The sequence below is a fragment of the Plectropomus leopardus genome, chromosome 7 (genome assembly GCF_008729295.1).
Source record: "Plectropomus leopardus isolate mb chromosome 7, YSFRI_Pleo_2.0, whole genome shotgun sequence".
In the NCBI taxonomy this organism is placed as follows: Eukaryota; Metazoa; Chordata; class Actinopteri; order Perciformes; family Serranidae; genus Plectropomus; species Plectropomus leopardus.
Genome location: NC_056469.1, coordinates 1,595,406 through 1,614,537, shown reverse-complemented (window position 1 = coordinate 1,614,537; position 19,132 = coordinate 1,595,406). Strand labels below are relative to the sequence as shown.

Sequence of the window (19,132 nt, the reverse complement as noted above, 5' to 3'; positions counted from 1 at the left end):
TTTGTGTGTGTTTGTGTGTGTGTGTGTGTGTGTGTGTGTGTGTACGTGTGTGTACGTGTGTGTGCGAGTGTGTGTGTGTGTGCAGGTATCATTATCAATACAAAGCAAGAACAAACTGAACAGGGTTGTTAAACTGGGAGGCGAGATAACTGGAGAACCATTGCAAAGTATTACTCACATGATGGACCAGTACAAAGTTAATTTAGCTTATAAGCCCCGTCCTTTCTGACTTCCCTACCCTGTCTTTGGCACTCAGCTTCAAGCCCACTGGGTCCTTCTGGAGAAAAAATATGAAGTAAAAAGAGTAAAATGGAAATAAAGTTTCATATTTTAAAGGAGGCTCAGACGTCTCCTAAAGGATCCGATCACTGTACTTTATAACAAACTCAAAAAGAAGGAATAATTGCGTTCATTGAGGACTATTTTCAAATGATTCCACATAAGGTGTTCTACTCTGTTTTGGGGACAGCAAGAGAGTGTATGTGGGATTAAGTCAAAATAAGCTACAGTGTGTGTGTGTTCATGGTAATGCCCAGTGAAACAGTGTGGTTCACTGATGTGTTTTTAATCATTTCTGCACAGCAATGAAGCTCTATGGTACAGAGGAAGAGGCTGCTTGCTAGTAGGACACTTTCACTATGTGCTTAGCTCTGCACATGGTATTTAATGAATGTAGGAAAAATATGGAATACAGTCACACTTTAAAGTAGAGTAACTCAAAACAGGTAACTACTGTGAATGACACAATGGAAACGCCAACACATTCTCATCCCAAGTCATTACGTATGGCCATTTTGCAGTGGACGTCCACGTCTACATACACTCTAGGTCAGTGTTTCTCAAACCTCTCCTCAAGGACTGCCAGTCCTGCATGTTTTAGATCTCTCCCTGCTGTAACACAGATGATTCAAATGATCAGCCTGTCATGAAGCTGCTTCATGAGTTCATAATGAACTGATCATTTGAATCAGCTGTGTCGCAGCAGGGAGAGATAAAAAAATATGCAGGACTATTGGTCCTTCAGGAGGGGTGTGAGAAACACTGCTCTAGGTAACCTTCTATATCTGCTCTTTATGTTCCAGGATGGCACTACCGTGATGATAACAGAGGCACATGTTGGGATTATGCTGCATCTGGTTATGTTTGGACAACAAAAGCACATGGCAATCAACATCAGAATGTCAACTAAAGCACATGCTGACACAGACAGTTAGGATAAGACAAAAAGCATCACCTACAAACAGGAAGCAGACACTAGACACATGAAAGTCCAGGGTTTGTTTAATCCATCCACCACCCCTTTCTTTCACCCACCCTATAGGAACCTTAATGCTCCTTATCTTATGTTGTTACCAGCAGTGTTTCAATCTGACTTGACAGATTTAGTCCAGTTGGTCCTGTGTGGCAGCTTCTAATAACACCAAAAACGGTTCTGTTTGGCCACGTTCTCAGCAGATGCCATCCAGCGGCGTTTCATATAGACACTAAAGGTCAATTTTAGTGTCGAGCTCTTTCACTGAAAACACTACAAATGTGACGGTACTTAACTACTTCGGAATGAGAACGGGCTTGCAACTCATAGTGCTTTGCCAACCTGTTACACAGTAGGCTTATCATGTTGTGTTAAAATGGATTGGTCATAGCGAAGACATAGGCTATAGGCAGCTGCAGTCCGATGTTGACAAAATGCCATTTCCCCATAACTAATGCTCCTATTATCAACCCTGCTATTGTTCCCAAAGTCCCTGGCCATGAGGACCACCTTCCAGCCACAGCTGCTGCTGCTCCCACAGACACTCCCGCAGCCCCCACCACCCCCAGCAACGCCCCTGCTTGTCCCCCTTCTCCCAGAACAGGGGCTAAAACCTCCACCCCAACCAGTAAACCCCCCGCTACTAAAGCTGCCCCCGCTATGACTCTCACCTCTCCACGTGCCCGCCTCACCAGTGGACCCCCAACTGTTGCCCCCAGACCCAGCTCACATGATTTAGCCACAAAGAAAGCTGCATTCAAAGCCTCCAGAGAGGACTGGTAGTTCATACGAGCACTGATGTTTTCTCTGGACTGATTCCGCCCTGCCGCTCGCATCTTTATGGCGGATGTTACTGCAACTTGCCCGGCGTGTAGGGTGAGCATGGCGATGACAAACGTTGCAAGCATTGCCATGCAGCCAATCAACATCCAGAACTTGAAGTCAGAAGATTTCAGGAGCAGATAGGCTATGACTGCAACCAAAGCTAGAAGCACTATAAACACAGACTGGTGGCCTCCATAACCAAACACCCCAAACCCTGATGTCACTATGGCAATTACTGTCATTGGTATCCCAGAAAAAGCCAAGAAGTCCACATATTTGACCACCACTGTGTTGATCCAGTCTTGGATGGTTCTTTGCTCCATCTCTGCCTCTTCACTCTCCATCTTTTTCCTTTCTATCTCTTCTCTTAGCCTCCGCTCAGTGGCCCATGCCATTTGGTGCTCCATCCCGCTGGTGCTGCCTCCTTTCTCCAGCATCAGAATCCTCTGCTCTATCTGTTCAGCTGCTTTCTGCCTGTGCTTCATCTCTGTAATCTCCATCTGTTTCCTCTCCCTGTCCCAGACTACAGATCCCAGAGTGCAACAGGCCTTTCCCTGCTTCCAGAGCAGTTTGAACACCAAGTGGAGGGGCGGTTTGAGCACAGTGAATATGCTCAGTGCCCACAGAAGGCCCACCATGCCGTAGTTCTTCACAGTCCATTCGATAGCGACCCCGAGCGTGGCGCCACTGAGAGTGGTCCCGAAGGCCCCAGCGAGTGCTACTGTTGCCCACAAGCCAAAAGAGTGTGTATAGGAGGCACTGCAGCTCCTCATGACCACAAACACTGAAGCTACCACTGCTGCCAGAATCACACCAGCTACTACTGAGGTCATCACGACGGTCAGGGCTGTGGCTCCAATAAGGGTCCCCAGCCCGAGGGCACCCACTGTCCTGACTTCCTCCATCACTGGTTTCAGTGGACCGGCTGAAGTCATCACTGCAAGGACCTTGTCCACTGGATCCTCTGTGGCTCCCAGTATGGAACCTCCCACTGCTCCCAGTGCAAACCCCACAGCTGCCTCAGTTAAGGGATTCCTTGCTCCTGAAATGGGACAAGAACCAAACTGTTAACCACTGAAGAAGTGGCATTTAAGGGATGTTGCAACAGTTTTGCAACAGAAACTGGTGTAGTGGACTGCATTGGCATGGCCTTTACATTTTCCCTCCCCATGTCTTTATTATTTAATTTGAGTGAGTTAGGTAAAATCTCATTTTATTGCTTTTCTGTGATGGAGCCATACTGCCATCTAGTGGCCTTAGTTATTCGTAATTTCGTAATGAACTTTATAGTTCTATCGTGTTTTGCATTTATCGTATAATGTTAAACAGTAATCCCTTATCTAAGTGATTACCAAGTTCTTTATACTCTGTTGGATAACTTTATGTTACATGTGACTACTTAATAAGATCAAACCAAGGATCTTCAAAGTTGTGTGTTACATTCATAATTGCCTTTAGGTCTTCTAGCATATGTTTGTAATTACTGCAATAGGACCATAGTGGTGATGAGATACGTGACTTTATATGTAACGGGTCAAATTGAGTAATTCATCACAAAGTAGCTACTAAACTAAACGCCAGATGTGTGGTTGCTCAGCACGAAGGTTCACTTCCCCGCTTTCCATTCGCACCCCAAAATTCATAGATTAAAACTTAGTGAGCCCTCAGCTCAGTGCTTCTTTTTATTTCCCCTTTCACCGCGGTGCTTCTCGTGTATCCTCACTCGCACCCTTTTTCTTTATCTTCAGTTTTACGAGAGCTCACCAGAGCTTTGCTGAATTTGAACTTTTTCAAAGCCTTTTCTTTTTAAATTTCTTTGACTCTTTTCTTCATACCAGTTTTTGGTCAGTAAAGATATTCTTGCATTTCGTTTCAAGTAAACTCAAAATAATAATTTAAAGTGACTTTGTCAGACCATCCGGATTATTTCTGCGAGTTTTAATTGAGGATGACACTCAGCGATCCGCCGTCAACTCTGTCAAGGTTCTAGAAGCAACACCTGCTGCACAAACTATCAGCATCCGTTGCCTGCCCCTAAAAACTCTTAAAGACTTTTACTGGACACTGAGGCCAGTTAAAGACCGCTGCACACCGACTCAACCTGCCCAGCCACCTTTGCCTTTCAGCGGGTCACTGCATCTGGAAGACACGCAGCAGCCCTCCACTGGAGCGAAGCAACGACCTGGACCTTCCCAGAGAAGTCTGTTCAGGTCAGCAAAAGTAGGCAGAATAACATCTTCTAGTGATGTCGAATAACATCTCCAGAGTTGATGTCGAATAGCAAATTTTTAATGCAAATTTCTAAATTCTAGTTTACCATTCAACGTGTGTCCACACTTTAAATGGTCACATATTTATACCCACTATCATCCACAATTAATCATTTACATCACCTGAATATACATTACCTTGGTTCCCTTTTATTTGTTTAATTTCATATTATATGCCATATCGCTTCCTCTATTTACTCACCAATAAAAATTTGCCTAAATGAAAGATTTCATTTATCGCCAAGTCGTTGTCTGTGGACATTATTTCATGAGAGAAATAAGATCCATGTATACAGGATAAACGGTAATGAACATGATTTGAAATTGTTATAATTTAAAATGTATTTTTCTTCTAAATGGAGAATAGTGCCCCTTTTACTTTAATAAGTGCAAAATCCAAATTCTAACGTAGTTATTAATAACTGCTTCACTGGTTACATGGTTTCTTTTTTGTTAATGGATTTCTTTAACTTGTTTAGTGTGGTGTATTGATCAAGTATGTTATTAGATTATTTACTCTTTTTTTTAATTATAAGCCTGTACACATGCTGTGTTCTTTGAGCTCTCAGTCTCATTGTTGTCGATGTAGACATGTGGAAGGCGCGCCCAAAAGCGAGAGCAATGCCCTCCTAAAAGGGCCTATATTTCAAGGTATGATGGCTGCCCCCCTGTGATAAAGAACTTTTGGAACACAGCAGCATGCAATGCATGCCGTGTCATAGTAATTGCCAATCACAGCCTTCTTCAATGAGTATTAGTCTGTACTTAATAAGGAGAGGAAGTTGATCCTTCAGTGCAGGGATACCTCAGAGTTTTACATCTGTCTCATAGACTATATTTTTGGCCTAATACACACTCAGAAAACAACGGCTGGAAGTAGGTGCTCTGCACTCTGGAGTTCTGCTAACAATGCTATGATACACTGCCGGTATGGTTGCTTTACAACCTTAGACGCAATCTGCCTTCATGCTTTTTAAAATTGGCACAAAGTGGGCACAAACAACGCTTCCTCATCCCAAGTCATTACATATCGCCACTTTGTCAACTTCAACGTCTACATATTACACTCTAGTGTCAAAAAAAAAAGACAGGAAGTGAACAACAACTATGCTGGTGAAAGACCAGGGTTTGTTGGACTCATCCACTGCCCCTTCTGGCCATTCTATAGAGACCTTTGTTACATAATTACTGGCATCGTTTTAACCTGACGCTGTCCAGCGGCGTATCATGTGGACATGACAGGTTCTGTCCAACCACATTTTCAGCTGATGCTGCCTGTTTGTGTATTGTGCTGCAGTGACAAGTGCTGTCTGTCATAATAACACCACAAAAGGCAGCTTTTGGCATTAGGATCTTTCGGCAATATCACTGCAAAGGTGGCGGTATTTGATGACTTAAGATTGAGAAAAGGCTGGCACAGGATGCCTGACCTCGTGGTGTTCAGGCGCTTGAAGATGTGGCATGTGTCCCAGCCCTTATTTTGTACAGTTGCTCATCAGGCTACACATGAAATGTAAAACCTCTCAAAGACTGGACAAAGGTTTCATTTAGAATATGTTAAATAATACCAAGAAGCGGAATTCCTATTTCATCCTTCAGATTGGAAATCTGAGGAGATTTGTTGGTGAGTAAAGTCAGTATGTGTTTTTGAGGCATGACGAGCTTGCTGTCAGAGACTCAGCAGACTGGTTGATCAGGTTTGCCCAGCAGAGACAGCATGCTGCACTAATTTCTATCTGTTCACACTCTGAATGTGATTCAAATTCTTACAACCAGCATCGTGAAAGTAGAACAAAAGGTCTGTGTTGTTTTCATGCTATTATTGTAACCTCATAAAGTCATTAAAAATGATTTGTATACTAATCATGTAGAAAATAAAAGCAAAGCATCATAAAAGAAGCACTTTTACACAACTGAATTGCACAAGCAAAGTAGGAAACCACACATGCAACTTACAGTCAGTAAAAAAAAAGATGAATGAAAATACAGATTTAGAAATCAGACATGTCTTTACCCAGTTTAGTGCCTGCCATGTTGTTCTGAGATGGATAGGAATCCTCTTCTCCTGGAGTTATGTCAGTCTTTCTTCAGACCTGTGTGCTAAGTGAGTTGACAGCACCCTGCGAGTCACAAGATATGTTTGAAAGTGCTTCTTTTGCCCTGTTTACGTGTTGGCAGCCCATACAGGACACACCCACTACCGGTTCGTCCTTTCTGCATTCATTCTCCAGATAATTCTCTCCTAATCTCCAGGATCTCTGCGCCATGCCTGTGTTCAGTGTCACACGTGACTCAACATTCCTGTTCTACAATCATTGGTCATCTGTCATTTACTCCAACACCTTATCAAATTTGTCATATGTTGCCACTTTGCAATAGACCTCTTCATCCACAGATTCCTCTCCAGGTAGCCCTCTGTGTCTTGACGTTGACATTTACATGGCACATGATTATATTTAGGCAACAAAGGCACATGGCAATCCACAGACGGACAGATAGGATTTTGCAAAAGAGGTATAAGAGGCATGCCCTAAGTTTTGCCTGCCTATCGTGGCCTGGGGACAAATTTTAAACAGCCTTTGGCTTGACTTTCAAAATATACTAAAAGCGGCCTGCCACATAATATTGGTTAATCAAGCAAAACCACTTGTATTTTTTCGCTTCACCTCACATTGAAGACTACTATAGCCTGCAGATTGTAGACATGCTTGGAGTAGGAACTACTTAGGCGAAACTTACCTGCTTTTATAAACTAAATGCAAATAAGCAAACAGAATGATTAGCTAACAGCAGACAATTTTAGTAAGCAGACATGGCCAAAGCAAAGAAGCATAAAGTTGACAGTCTGGGCAGCCATTTTCACTTCTTTCTCAAAGATTAGACAGCTGTGTTTGTCTTGTTTGTTTGATATTTTTCTTTAATAACCCATTTGATGCAAGATACATGATCTAGGGCAGCACTGTGGCGTCGTGGTTAGCCTCACAGCAAGAGGGTCCCTGGTTCGAAACCCGGTTGGAACGGGGTTCGGTCCGTGGGCGGGGGCCCTTCTGTGCGGAGTTTGCATGTTCTCCCCGTGTCTATGTGGGTTCTCTCCGGGGTCTCCGGCTTCCTCCCAGAGACATGCAGCTCAGGTTGATTGGTAACTCTAAATTGCCCTTAGGTGTGACTGTGAGCGTGTATGGTTGTCTGTCTATATGTGCGATAGTCTGGCGACCTGTCCAGGGTGTACACCGCCTTCCACCCGATGACTGCTGGGATTGGCTCCAGCCCCCCCGCGACCCTTACGAGGACAAGCGGTTACAGAAAATGACTGACTGACTACATGATCTAAGTCAGCCCCTGTTTTGGACACCCCAGGTAAGGTGTAGAAAGAAAACATGCAGACAGGAAGCTGTATGAAATTTCAACCGGATGCTGTCCAGAGGCGAACCGTGTGCATGCAACAGCTTTAGTCCATCCATGTATCATGCTGCTAGGGCAGGTGCTGTTGGCCACCTGGCAGCATATCATAACACCGTGACCAGGTCTATCTGGCTGCGTTGTCAGTTTATGCTACCTGGTGGTGTATCATACAGCCTTAAGAGGTGGCTTTTGACATTGGGATCTCACGCCAAAATCCCTGCAAAAGTATTTGAAGGCTTCAGAATGAGAACAGTCTGTTTATTTTCATCCTGTATTCAAGATGGCAGCGCAGTTGGCTGCCTCAGCATGATGCTGCACATCATTTTAATTTGTCTGTTTGTTGATTTATTGTTTTGCTGTCGTACCTGGAGCTCTTTCTACAGAGGGGAGATAATGACCATCAGGGAAACAACTCTGTCTGACTTAATTCCCATTTTGCCTCAACCATGAAATTATTGGACATTCTTATCAAACGTTCCCTAACAGGACAGGACAGTCTCTGCCATCATAGACTTTGCACATTGCTAGCAGGATTAGTTCTTTCCAACATGCAATACACATGAGACATTTTAATCCTGGTTTCATTTCACTCATTGAATCCATCCTCCCTTTTAACATTTCATCTTGGTACAGCTCCCTCTCCAACAAACACAAAACTAAACTCTCCCATATCGTTAATCAGGCCAGCAAAAGCATTGGTTCACCACAAACTCCTTTCTCTGAACTGTTTAACTGCTCTGTGATCAGGAAAGTCCCACTGGCCCACAAAAACATCTACAAAAAAGTCTTTTTTTCCCTCTGCAATAACCACCATAAACAAAATGAAATAGACACTCCACTACATATTTCTATCTGCTGCTGCTTTTTAATGTCTGTACTTTGTGAGTGTGAATGTGTCTTAAGTGTGTTTAATAATGTGTTGTATTTATTGTTGGAGCCTTGTCAAAGGAGAATTTCTGTCACTGATTCGGACAGATAATTAAGTTTATCTTTTATCATTATAACTGTGAAACCAATTTAGTGAACTTGAGCTACTGGGGGAGAGAGACAGAAGCTGCATTCCAAAAGTCGTTCAACATGCCTTCCTTCACGTGCCCTTTCCATCGCCATCTTAAGGGCCATCTTTTCTGATAGTCTGAAAAACTGAAGTGAACTTGGTGAGATCAACCCTCAGAGGGCTGAGGGAGCGAGTGAACATCAGTGGTCACTTCAGAGGTCTATATCACCCACAATGTATTGCAGCTATGCATGTGATGCAAAAAATACATCCATGGTTAGGGGGCAGTAAGCAGTAAAACTTTTTATTTTCACTTAACTTATATATATATATGATGATTATGATGATTAAGAAAAAAAGAGTGCTAATCCTGCAACTGGTGGTCAATTCATGATAGTCAGGCTGAAAGTGAACAAGGGCAGGTGTGTTTCATTCCAGTCCCCCGCCAGCTTTCCCTCTGCTTTCCGAGTGGCCTCAGTGTGATGTCAGCTGCTACGTAACACCAAGGGCTGAGGAGAAGTGAAGGAGGGCAAGTGGAACAACTTCTGGAACACAGGCAGAGACTCTTGCTGCGTTCCAAAGATGGTTTAACATGCCCTCATGCACTATAGGGGGATCCCTGTTGGCATCTTAAGGGCCGTTCCAGTTTCTGAAAAACTGAGGTGAACAGCGATGGTCATTCCAGTGTTCTGTATTACCAACAATGCATTGCAGTTTTGCAAGAAAATACATCCATGGTTGGGGGGCAGTAATGGGCATAAAACTTTCTTACCACTGAAGAAGACAATAAATAAATTGAGCACGGTGGCTGGTCAATCAACTTGATCACACTTTTGCAATGACAACATGTCAAGTATCTGCAAGTATATGGAAAGCCATTTGAGCATTTATTCCATATCCTTGATATCAGACATTAGTTTCCTTAACTAGTTTGGTATTTGTCAGCACTAGATGGACATTTGATCACACTAGCTATGCACTTTGTTGTACTAGTTGCACAAAAACTGTGTCTAGTCACTCTTTACTAGTGATGACAAATGTCTTACTAGTGAAACCTCGCACCACACTAGTAGAGCCTAGTCAGCTTTTTGACATATTAGTGGCCCACAGGACCAAACTAGTAATGTTCAAAGTCTTACTAGTTAACTAGTAAGATGCAAAAGCTTTAACATGTTAACTAGTCAAACATGGATTCATGTCAGTAGTTAACTGGTGACCTATGATTTTTTGCACTAGTTAACTAGTGAAGGTCAAAATACTGACTTATTAACAAGTGAAAGCCTCTTGTAGTCTTACTCATCAACTAGTGAGAGTCAAAAGTTTTACTAGTTAACTAGTGATGCCCCAAATATCCACGAGTAACACAAGAAAGACATTTTGATTTAACTAGTACAACTAGTGAGATCCAGAATGTTCACTAGTAGAACTAGCGAAAGCCAACATTCTCACTAGTTAACTAGTTAAAGGGCCTTTGAGTTAACTTAACTAGTGAGACCCAAATGTTTACTAGTAGAACTAGTGAAAGCCATATTGCTCACTAGTTACGCTAGTTGCCTTAAATGAAATGAATAAGCCTGATTCTGAGCTTCCACTATTGTTCAGTGCTTGCCCCTTGCATACTATCCATACAGAATAAAGCTGGGTTTTTTTTCAGTTGTAACAATTAACTGTTTGATTTTTTTTGTTCCCTTTTTGCTTTTTTTTATAGTGAAACCCAAAGCTATGTAATGATTATCTTTGGTGAACTTGAAAAACAGAATCTAATTCAAAATAAAAGTCCATAAAAACATATGGATCATACACAATATTTCTGAAGATCACACACATAAGATCAGAGATAGATAAATAACAATAAAGGTGTTTCTATGACTTAACTTTATAAAGTATATTATAATAAAAGGTAGGCCTGTACTGGAGCAATAAATGTGGTCAGTTTCATTTTTATCAGTTTTATCAGTCTAATACAATACAGATCATTAGTGATGCCACAAAATAAAGCACACCGAAGTTGTTGGTTTAATGTATATATATGTGTGTGTGTGTGTGTGTGTGTGTGTGTGTGTGTGTGTGTGTGTAGTATATTTTGCTGCAAACTGTGCACATTACTCTTAAAAAACGGGAACAAATGGATTTCAAGGTGGTGATTTATGTGGTTTTGTTTTTTGTGTATGCTTGGTGGTTTCTCTGTGTTCTCCTGTGTTGCAGGGGGTATTGTACTGGGTTATATTAAGAAGTCTTCTTAATATTTGTTCATTCCATAACACAACAACTAGAGTTAACAAAATATTGAGAATATATGCCTGTTGTATTAGTTTTATTAAGGTGTACCTAAAGTGATAAGTATTTATGTTATTATTTTTCCTAATTCTTTCTATCATGCTGTGTATGATTACTTGCAAGGAAGAATCAGCAGAGCAGCAAAAAAGATAAAGATACATCTTTTTCTTCTTTTTTTTCTCCCCATGTCCCTGTCAAACAGGAAAGATATTTTTAAATAGTAAAGAGGAAGATATTACACAGTATAAACATGCAGAATTGTTTACAAGCCAGAATTTCAAAAAAGACTGAATTTATTCAGATGTGGTTGGAACAACCATAGAATCAAAACGGCAAACAACCATACTCCGACGCAAATGTGGATGGAGGGCATGCTAACCAACAGTGAGCAGGAGTCAACAGCTCTCAACAGTCTCTTTGGAGATGACCCTTACAGTCAAGAAAATCTGGAAGCTGGCTTGGCAAGACAAGGCATACAGCTCACCCAGTTACAAGCAAACAGTAAAGACCTTGAACGATCAGTGATCGTGTCACAACCGCTCAACAACCTGAGCCCTGAACAGCAACAGGTCATTCAAAAATTAATGGATGAAACAACAGACTTAAAGGAAAGATATCTGCTGTGTGCTAGAGGGATTCAAAACATTCCTGACAAAATTTGATGTATTTAGTGTGCAGACACAAACATTTCAGACATTACAACGGGAAATCCCCTTTTTTTAAACATGGTTTCTTAAGTTCAGAATAACCTAGTGTTCTCAAAATACTGCTGCTGCAAACCGACAATGACTACACCTTTCCAAATCCCAAAGAGTCTCCTATTGTCTGGGAGAGCATCTGATGCAGTTCATCCTCCTGTATAACACCTCTTGGCAGGTACAAGCACATCATGCAGGCTGATGCGTATGGCAAACAATGCATGCCCTCATCCTGTTCATGGAAGTCGATGCAAAGCTTGCTACGAAAGCCCAAGGCAGGAACTTCATCTGTTCCAGTGATAAAAACCAGAAGGTCTTCGAATCACAAATCAGTCATTTTGTCTGCCGGAAAAAAAGTAAATCTAAGTAACATTTACATTTGTTTCTAAAACCAAATGTAAGATCTGGACTGTATATATTTCAAACTGGCCTGTAACAACTGTAGGACATGTAAACATGACTGGCTTTTTTTGAGACAAAGAAAAGACAAAAGTCTCTTTGTTCTCTCTAAGTGGTATTTGCATTGTTCTCAAATGGTTTTTGCGGTCTTTCAAAGTACTGTAAATTTTAAGTGCACCATTTTGTTTGTGTAGGGCATAAGATTTCATAATTCATGCTTAATAAAGATACCTTCAATCATGTTCAGAACCATTCCCAGCTGTAAATGGTGTCCTCTGCCTTGTGATGGTTGGTTCCTCTGTTGCTGTAATTGTAAGACAGGATGGCTTTGAAGACTGCCTTTGACAGAGGTTCCTGCATGTCGTGAACAAAGGCAAGAAGGTAATCCACTTTTTCTTGACCAGGTCCCACAGCTTCTTGAATACATACAGATACATGGACCACCATGTGCAATTGACCAAGCAATAATGTTGCCACCTCTGAAATATTTTCGCTTGTCTAAAGCTGCTTGGTCATAACTAAGAAAGACCTGGCGAGCCTTTCCGTCAAAAATGCCAAGAGAGGTCTGTACCTCTATCATCAGTCTAGAAAAGAAATCAAAAGGAAAGAGAAATGCAACAATTTGTTTTACTGTGCAATTCACTAGAATACATGTACACATTTGTAAAAAATATTTCCCCCCATATTATCTGCATCTTCTTCTACAAACTCAATGTGTGGTGTATGGGTCCAACAGAAAGTCACTCTGGAGAGTGCTTTAATGGCACTCTCCAGAAGTTTAGTCCTCCTGATACAAATGGTGGATACCAGGTTGCCAGAAAGGTGATCCTCATAAAAAGTCCTCAAAATTGTGGCGAGGTCCACTTCTTCCTAATATGTATTAAAAGAATGAAGTACATCAGAAATAAATGGCAAAAACCATGGGTCCCTTTGTGGGACTGGTGATCTTGGAAATTTCTTAAAAAGTAGCAATATCATTCTTTTCACTTTGAGTATGTGAAATGCACAGTTAGTAACAATTCCTGAAAAAAAAACATTCTGCCCATGTTCTATGTTCAAAAAAGATAAAACTTACTGTTGGAGGACTGTCACTGTCAGAAGGAACTGCAGTTATGTTGTCCTCTTCCCTATCCTCCTCAGAGTCATAAATGAGAAAATCATTGATTGAAGTCCGAAAAATTGAATTACGCAAGTAAGATTTACATACAGGCATCCCCAAACCCCAAACCTTTTGCATAATACAGGTACTGTATTGTGATTAATCTATGTATGTATTGTGATTTTATCACTGTAAAACAGATGAGTACTGAGACTACTACTATACTACTACTATAAAATACCTGTTTAGGGGTTCCAAACATGCTTTTCTCTAAAATACCTTGAAAAGTACAAAAAATGCATGTGATAATGTCTATAGCCATAGTTTCAGCACATATTCAGTATGACAGATTATTCATTATCATCATGTAGAGATTCACCTCTGGGGTCCCAGCATTCAGCCACTGTGCCGCATCCAAACTTGACTCCTGTTGACAAGAGTTAGACCTTCTATTTACACTCAGGTGTCTTTTACTGAGGAGTAAATTGAAAGGATGACCTCTAAACTCTGATTATTCAACATTTAGATTACAGTTTTCAAAATGAATTATCAAAAGTACATACTAAATACAGTATCGTATACACTAACTTACAGGTGAAGGGTTCAAGCCTGTCCTTGGTGTGTTTCCATCACTGTCCATCAAGGAAGACAGAGCCATGGCATTAAGGGGGGAGGACTGAGAACTTGCATCAGAATTGCTGTTAGATGTGATGAATGGCATGTCACCAGGTACTGTAGGAACAGAGGGCATGACCTGAGGAACTGCTGGTAAGGCTAGAGATCGGATGGCTGATGGTGCAGGGGATTGGGATGGAGTAGTTGGTGAGACTGCAGGTCTGGTGGCTGTTAAGCTAGCCGCAGATGAAGCTGCATCACTGTTGTTGATGATGAAGGAGCAGAAAGAGACTGGGTAACTGTCTCATGTCCAGCTGGTAGGGATTTCTCTGGTAGGGTATGAGTCCTTTCAGATTCAGTGATCTCATTCTAACTAGTGACACTGATGTTCATTTCACTAGTTAACAAGTGGAAGGCATTTTTGTCTCTCTAGTCAGGCTCAGTACTGAACTTGTACAAACTTTGACTGAACATGTTTGACATTTTTCTTACATGTTGGGCGTTTCCTTTAACTAGTTGAGCCTCATGCAGCACTAGTGAGCGACTGTGCACAACGAGTACAACATACATTTGTCTAACATATAGGGCTTTTTGTCACACTAGTTGATGTTTTTGACATACTAGTGGACATTGACATCATACTAGTTTAACAAAATTGCTTACTAGTTGACTTGTGTACACAACCAGTTAACTACTGAAGTGTTTTAACTGCCAAACATGTTAACTAGTTGAATTTTATAATTTTACTAGTTAACTAGTTGTGTAGACATATCAGCTAGTAAGCAATTTTGTGAAATATGTTCAGTCAAAGTCTGTACAGGTTCAGTACTGAGCCTGACTAGTGAAACAAAATCCCTTTGTCTAGTTAACTAGTGAGATGATTATCACTTTCACTAGTTGAGTAGTGGCTGACTCTGGACCCAACTAGTTTACTAGTAATAGAACATGTGTTTTACTAGCTGCAGTTCCTCAGGACAACATGTTGACCAGTGGAAAACATACAAATGAAGAGGGCGGGAGAATAACAAAATCTGAATCCTGATTGGTGTATTTCAACAGTTGAGCCAATAGGAATCCTAGATGCACACTTCTTACCCACCTCCTCATTAGTTTTTTTTGTACAACTAGTTAACTAGTGGCCCTGTTGGCATTCACCTGTTCCACTAGTGAACATTTTGGATCTCACTCGTGTACTAGTTAAATCAAAATGTCTTGCTAGTGTTACTAGTGGATATTTGGGTCATCACTAGTTAACTAGAAAAACCATTTGAGCCTCACTAGCTAACTAGTCAGGCTACAAGAGGCTTTCACTAGTTATTTAGTTAGTATTTTGTCCTTTTCAGCTCTCACTAGGTAACTAGTGCAAAAATTAGAGTTTTTGTGCAGTTAATATGACAAAGTGCATAACTAATGTGACCAAATGTCCACCTAGTGCTGACAAAGACCGAACTAGTTAAAGAAACTAATGTCTGATATCAAGGATATGGAGTAAATGCTCAAAGGGCTTTCCATGTATGTGTAAGTACCACGGTTATCAAATGTCAAATGTTGTCTTTCATTAGATTTAATCCTTAATTTCAATTCAATTTAGTGTCATTTCCAGAGTGGATTTGTTCATATATGTTCAGTTATACATATTTAAATTGTTCAGTTGTATTTCAGTTGTATTTATAACTAAATTTTAGTTGTTGTTTTTTTTTTTTAATCAAAGTGTAGAGGTATTTATCAGAAGCATATTTGCCAGGAGCAAGATTTAAGAATTTCAAAGTTTACAATAAAAACACAACAATTTGTGGACATCTCAGTCTAAATTTAAAAAATGAAAAAAACGTTTACAATATGCTTTTTTTGTTTCTTTTGTAGGCATGTGATATTGATTCAATTAGTCTCCTGTTTTTCTAAATTTTAGTAAATTACTGTGTAAGAATTTGCCAGTTTAAAATCTGCATCGACTGATGTCCCATGTCTGTGTTGATAATGTGTGGTTTGATGAAACATTTCAATAGCTGTGATTGTTTTCATATTTTATTGGAACTGAAGAGGAGACGGAGCTTCTCATTAAGTTGAGAAGCAGCAATGAGGCTCTTTTTACAGATGATTGGGCTGCAGGTGAAGCTGACGGGGGCAACGGCAGCCCAAAAATGGGAGAACCTCAAAAAGAAATACAAGGTCAGTAATTCGTCCAAATGCCTTTTGTTTTCGTAACAGTAAGCAACATTATTGACAAAACAAATGTAGGCTATTTATATTTTTCAAAGAGAAAGATTCAAGCGTGTTTGTGTAACTGCTGTGTTTCCCCCCTACAGGAGCAGGGACGGATCAGGGTGAAATGACAGCAAACAGATGGAAGTGGGTTCCCCTGATGCACGAGGCCATGGGGTCACAGCCATCTATTTGTCTTTCAGTACTCATTGCCTCGTGCACAGGGGATGAGAAACCATCATCCAGCACAGCTTCTGGTCTGACAGCCGCCGCTGAAATCTCCTGTGATGAAGATATCCCACTTCCAGCACCAACACCTCCACAAGACACTTCATCCCAGCAGCTACTAATGAAGAGGTCACAAGGCCCACTCCAGAGAGGATCAGCCCCCCTGCAAAGCAGAGGGGCAGAGATCCTTTGGTGGAGGTTACAGGATTCAGGCGCCTGGAGGCACAAACGGAGAAACTAGTTGGACTTTTTGAAAAAAAAAAAACAGTTGAAAAGATGTTGGCCTAAAATCTTTAACATATATATATTTTTTTTTTTTTTTTTTTTTTTTTTTTTATATATTTATATATATATTGTGATGGCCAATTGTTTTTCCTCATGGACTGCCTCTGGTGGAGATGTATTTTTGTTCATCATTTTGCCTGCTAAATGGCAGTAAAATAAAAAAAAAAAAGTGTTTATCATTGCCTCTTTAATGTCCATTTAAGTCAATTCCATGTCAGTTTTTTTTTTTCTCTTCAAAACAAAGACTTTGGGAAAATAATAACCTAATTCATATATCACTCTTAAAAAATTTTGCAAAGTGCGTCAAAAATTAAAACATAAAACATCAAAACAACTCTTCAAAAGACATACATGTAAACAACATATTGTGCATTGTTTTATTTTAGTGCACTGGTACATGAATGGAACTTAAATAAATAGTGATGGTTCAGGAGCTGGTGAAAGAGTGCAGAGAAGCTGCCTGCTGCAACACTGACCTCTGCAGAAGGAGGGGCTTGATCAGTGTTGTCCCTGCATGCCTCCTGCACAGGCTCCTCTATGTCCCCAACTCCCAAACATATATTACAGAGTGCAGTGCAGCTGTAATAACGGCAGGAAAAAATGTAGGGTCAAGCTTTAGCATGATGATCATTACGGCGCTCCTGGACCCTGGACTGTAGTGGCTCCCTGTAGGGTGTCAAGATAGTGATTGGCATTTCAATGCAGGGATATTCTCCGTCTCCTGCAGTGAAGTGACCTGCAGGCAGGTACAGGCGGCTTGTAAATAGTGGACTGCTCTTCTGGACTCTAGTATCGTGCACAGGTCAAGAGTAACTAGTGAAAGTGTCCAAAAACTTTCCCTCACTGTCACATACAGCTTGTAGCTGGATAGAATGAAACAACTTCCTGTTGACATAATCCCAGGAGGCAGGAGCTGTGGATGCCTTAATTCTAATGTAGCATCCAATGATAGCACCCACACATCTATTGAAGGCCTCAAGAGCAGCAAAGCCTTCTCCTACTGCCTTCAGCTCATGAGGCTTTGATAACTGTATACAGGGCTTTCTCTTCTCCACTAATTTCTAATCTTGTGTACAGCCAGGAAGATGCGTGTTTTGGGCACATCAAAAGCACAGGACACCACACAATATGATGCCCCATGGGCTAGCCAGGACATGAAGATTAAAATCTCACACTGAGGTTCCATGACTTTTCTCTATGTCAAGTATCTGCATCCACTTGTTGATGGCATCATGAGACAGTGTAAAATCTCTTTTGATGTCGTCATGGCCATCGAGATAGATCTTCAATATTGGAACAGATGTGTTCATCACCACATATTTAACAAGTCTGGAGGACTAAAATCAAAAGAATGAGAATCATGTAGGACATGCTAACCAGCACAGACATGCTTTCCTCTCATTTGAAAATTAAGCCTTAGGGTGTTTTCACACAGGCATTGCTTAGGTCGGCCCAATAGAACTTTGGGCCCAGGTGCAGTGCAAGAGTGCTGGGCCAGTGTGAACACAGCAGTCACTCCGGTGCGGACCAGAAGAGTCTGTTTGTGGTGTAAAAGCGCCCGACCTTAATCTGACCCATCTGGTGTACTATGTGGTTTACTCCACAAGTTTGAGCTAAAAAAGGTCCGTAGTTAATAAGCTTCTCCTCCTGAACTGTCTTAAAATGGGCATTCGGCGTCTCCAGTGCATCAACACAATATTTTCAAGTCGCAGCCGTGCTTCACTTTCAAACTGTATCGTTTGTCGAGGATGGTTCATACAAATGATAACGAATGCAATGACCAGCACCAGGAACAACACGCCTAGCTGTTGTGGCTCCATTGTGCACATTTATTGCTCTTTACTTCTCAGCATTTCTTTTTCTGATCGGGACTCAGGAGTCATGGAAACACGACGCCCCACCTTTGTGAGGCCTTTGGACCAGAGTAAAAACAAAGGTGTGTAAAAGGGAGCCATACTAGCTAAAAAATAAAACAATGTATGATTTTCGCATCTGGTGCGTACCAAGGGAGCACACTACCATATGTGAAAGCTACCTTAACCTAAGCCTACTCCAGTTTAAAAACATGACTTTACTATCTGAAATGCTTTCCAGTGCTTATATATCTTACAGGGTTGTATAGGAAGGCTTACATGTGTATGATTTAATCATTTAGCTGATAGGCTATCCTGTTGAGAAAATGTCATTGATAGCTGATATTCTGGTGATAAGTTATATGTGTGATTGCAATTAATATTGTGGTTTCTTTTTCCCAACATAATTTATAAACACATAAAAAAAATAAATTACTGTTTTACAAGTCATCACAAATCTGTCGCAATATAATGACATTCATGATACAGATCACAGACATAACTTTTTATATCACAAACTAATGCAGCTATTGTTACAAAGTTCCTGCGTATTTCAGATATCTGCAGAGAACGTCTTTTTCTCATTGAAATGAGCCTGTGGATATTGTTAATGATTAGTAGAAAGCATAAGAGAACTAATCCTGCAACTGCTGGTCGATCCATGATAGTTTGGGCTGAAAGTGAGAGAGAATGTGTGTTTATTTAATAGGTAATGGGTTTAACATAAAAT

The 19,132-nt window shown here is 40.9% G+C and overlaps 1 protein-coding gene across 1 annotated transcript; it reads right to left on the bottom strand.

The window, feature by feature from the left end:
- Positions 1 to 1,623: 1,623 nt before the first annotated feature.
- On the bottom strand, positions 1,624 to 6,522 carry LOC121945348. Its single transcript, XM_042489477.1, has 2 exons — positions 6,362 to 6,522; positions 1,624 to 3,119 (listed from the first exon to the last, which is right to left on the bottom strand). The coding sequence occupies exons 1-2, from the start codon at positions 6,378 to 6,380 to the stop codon at positions 1,624 to 1,626; spliced, it is 1,515 nt and encodes a 504-aa protein (XP_042345411.1). The 5' UTR covers positions 6,381 to 6,522.
- Positions 6,523 to 19,132: the final 12,610 nt, after the last annotated feature.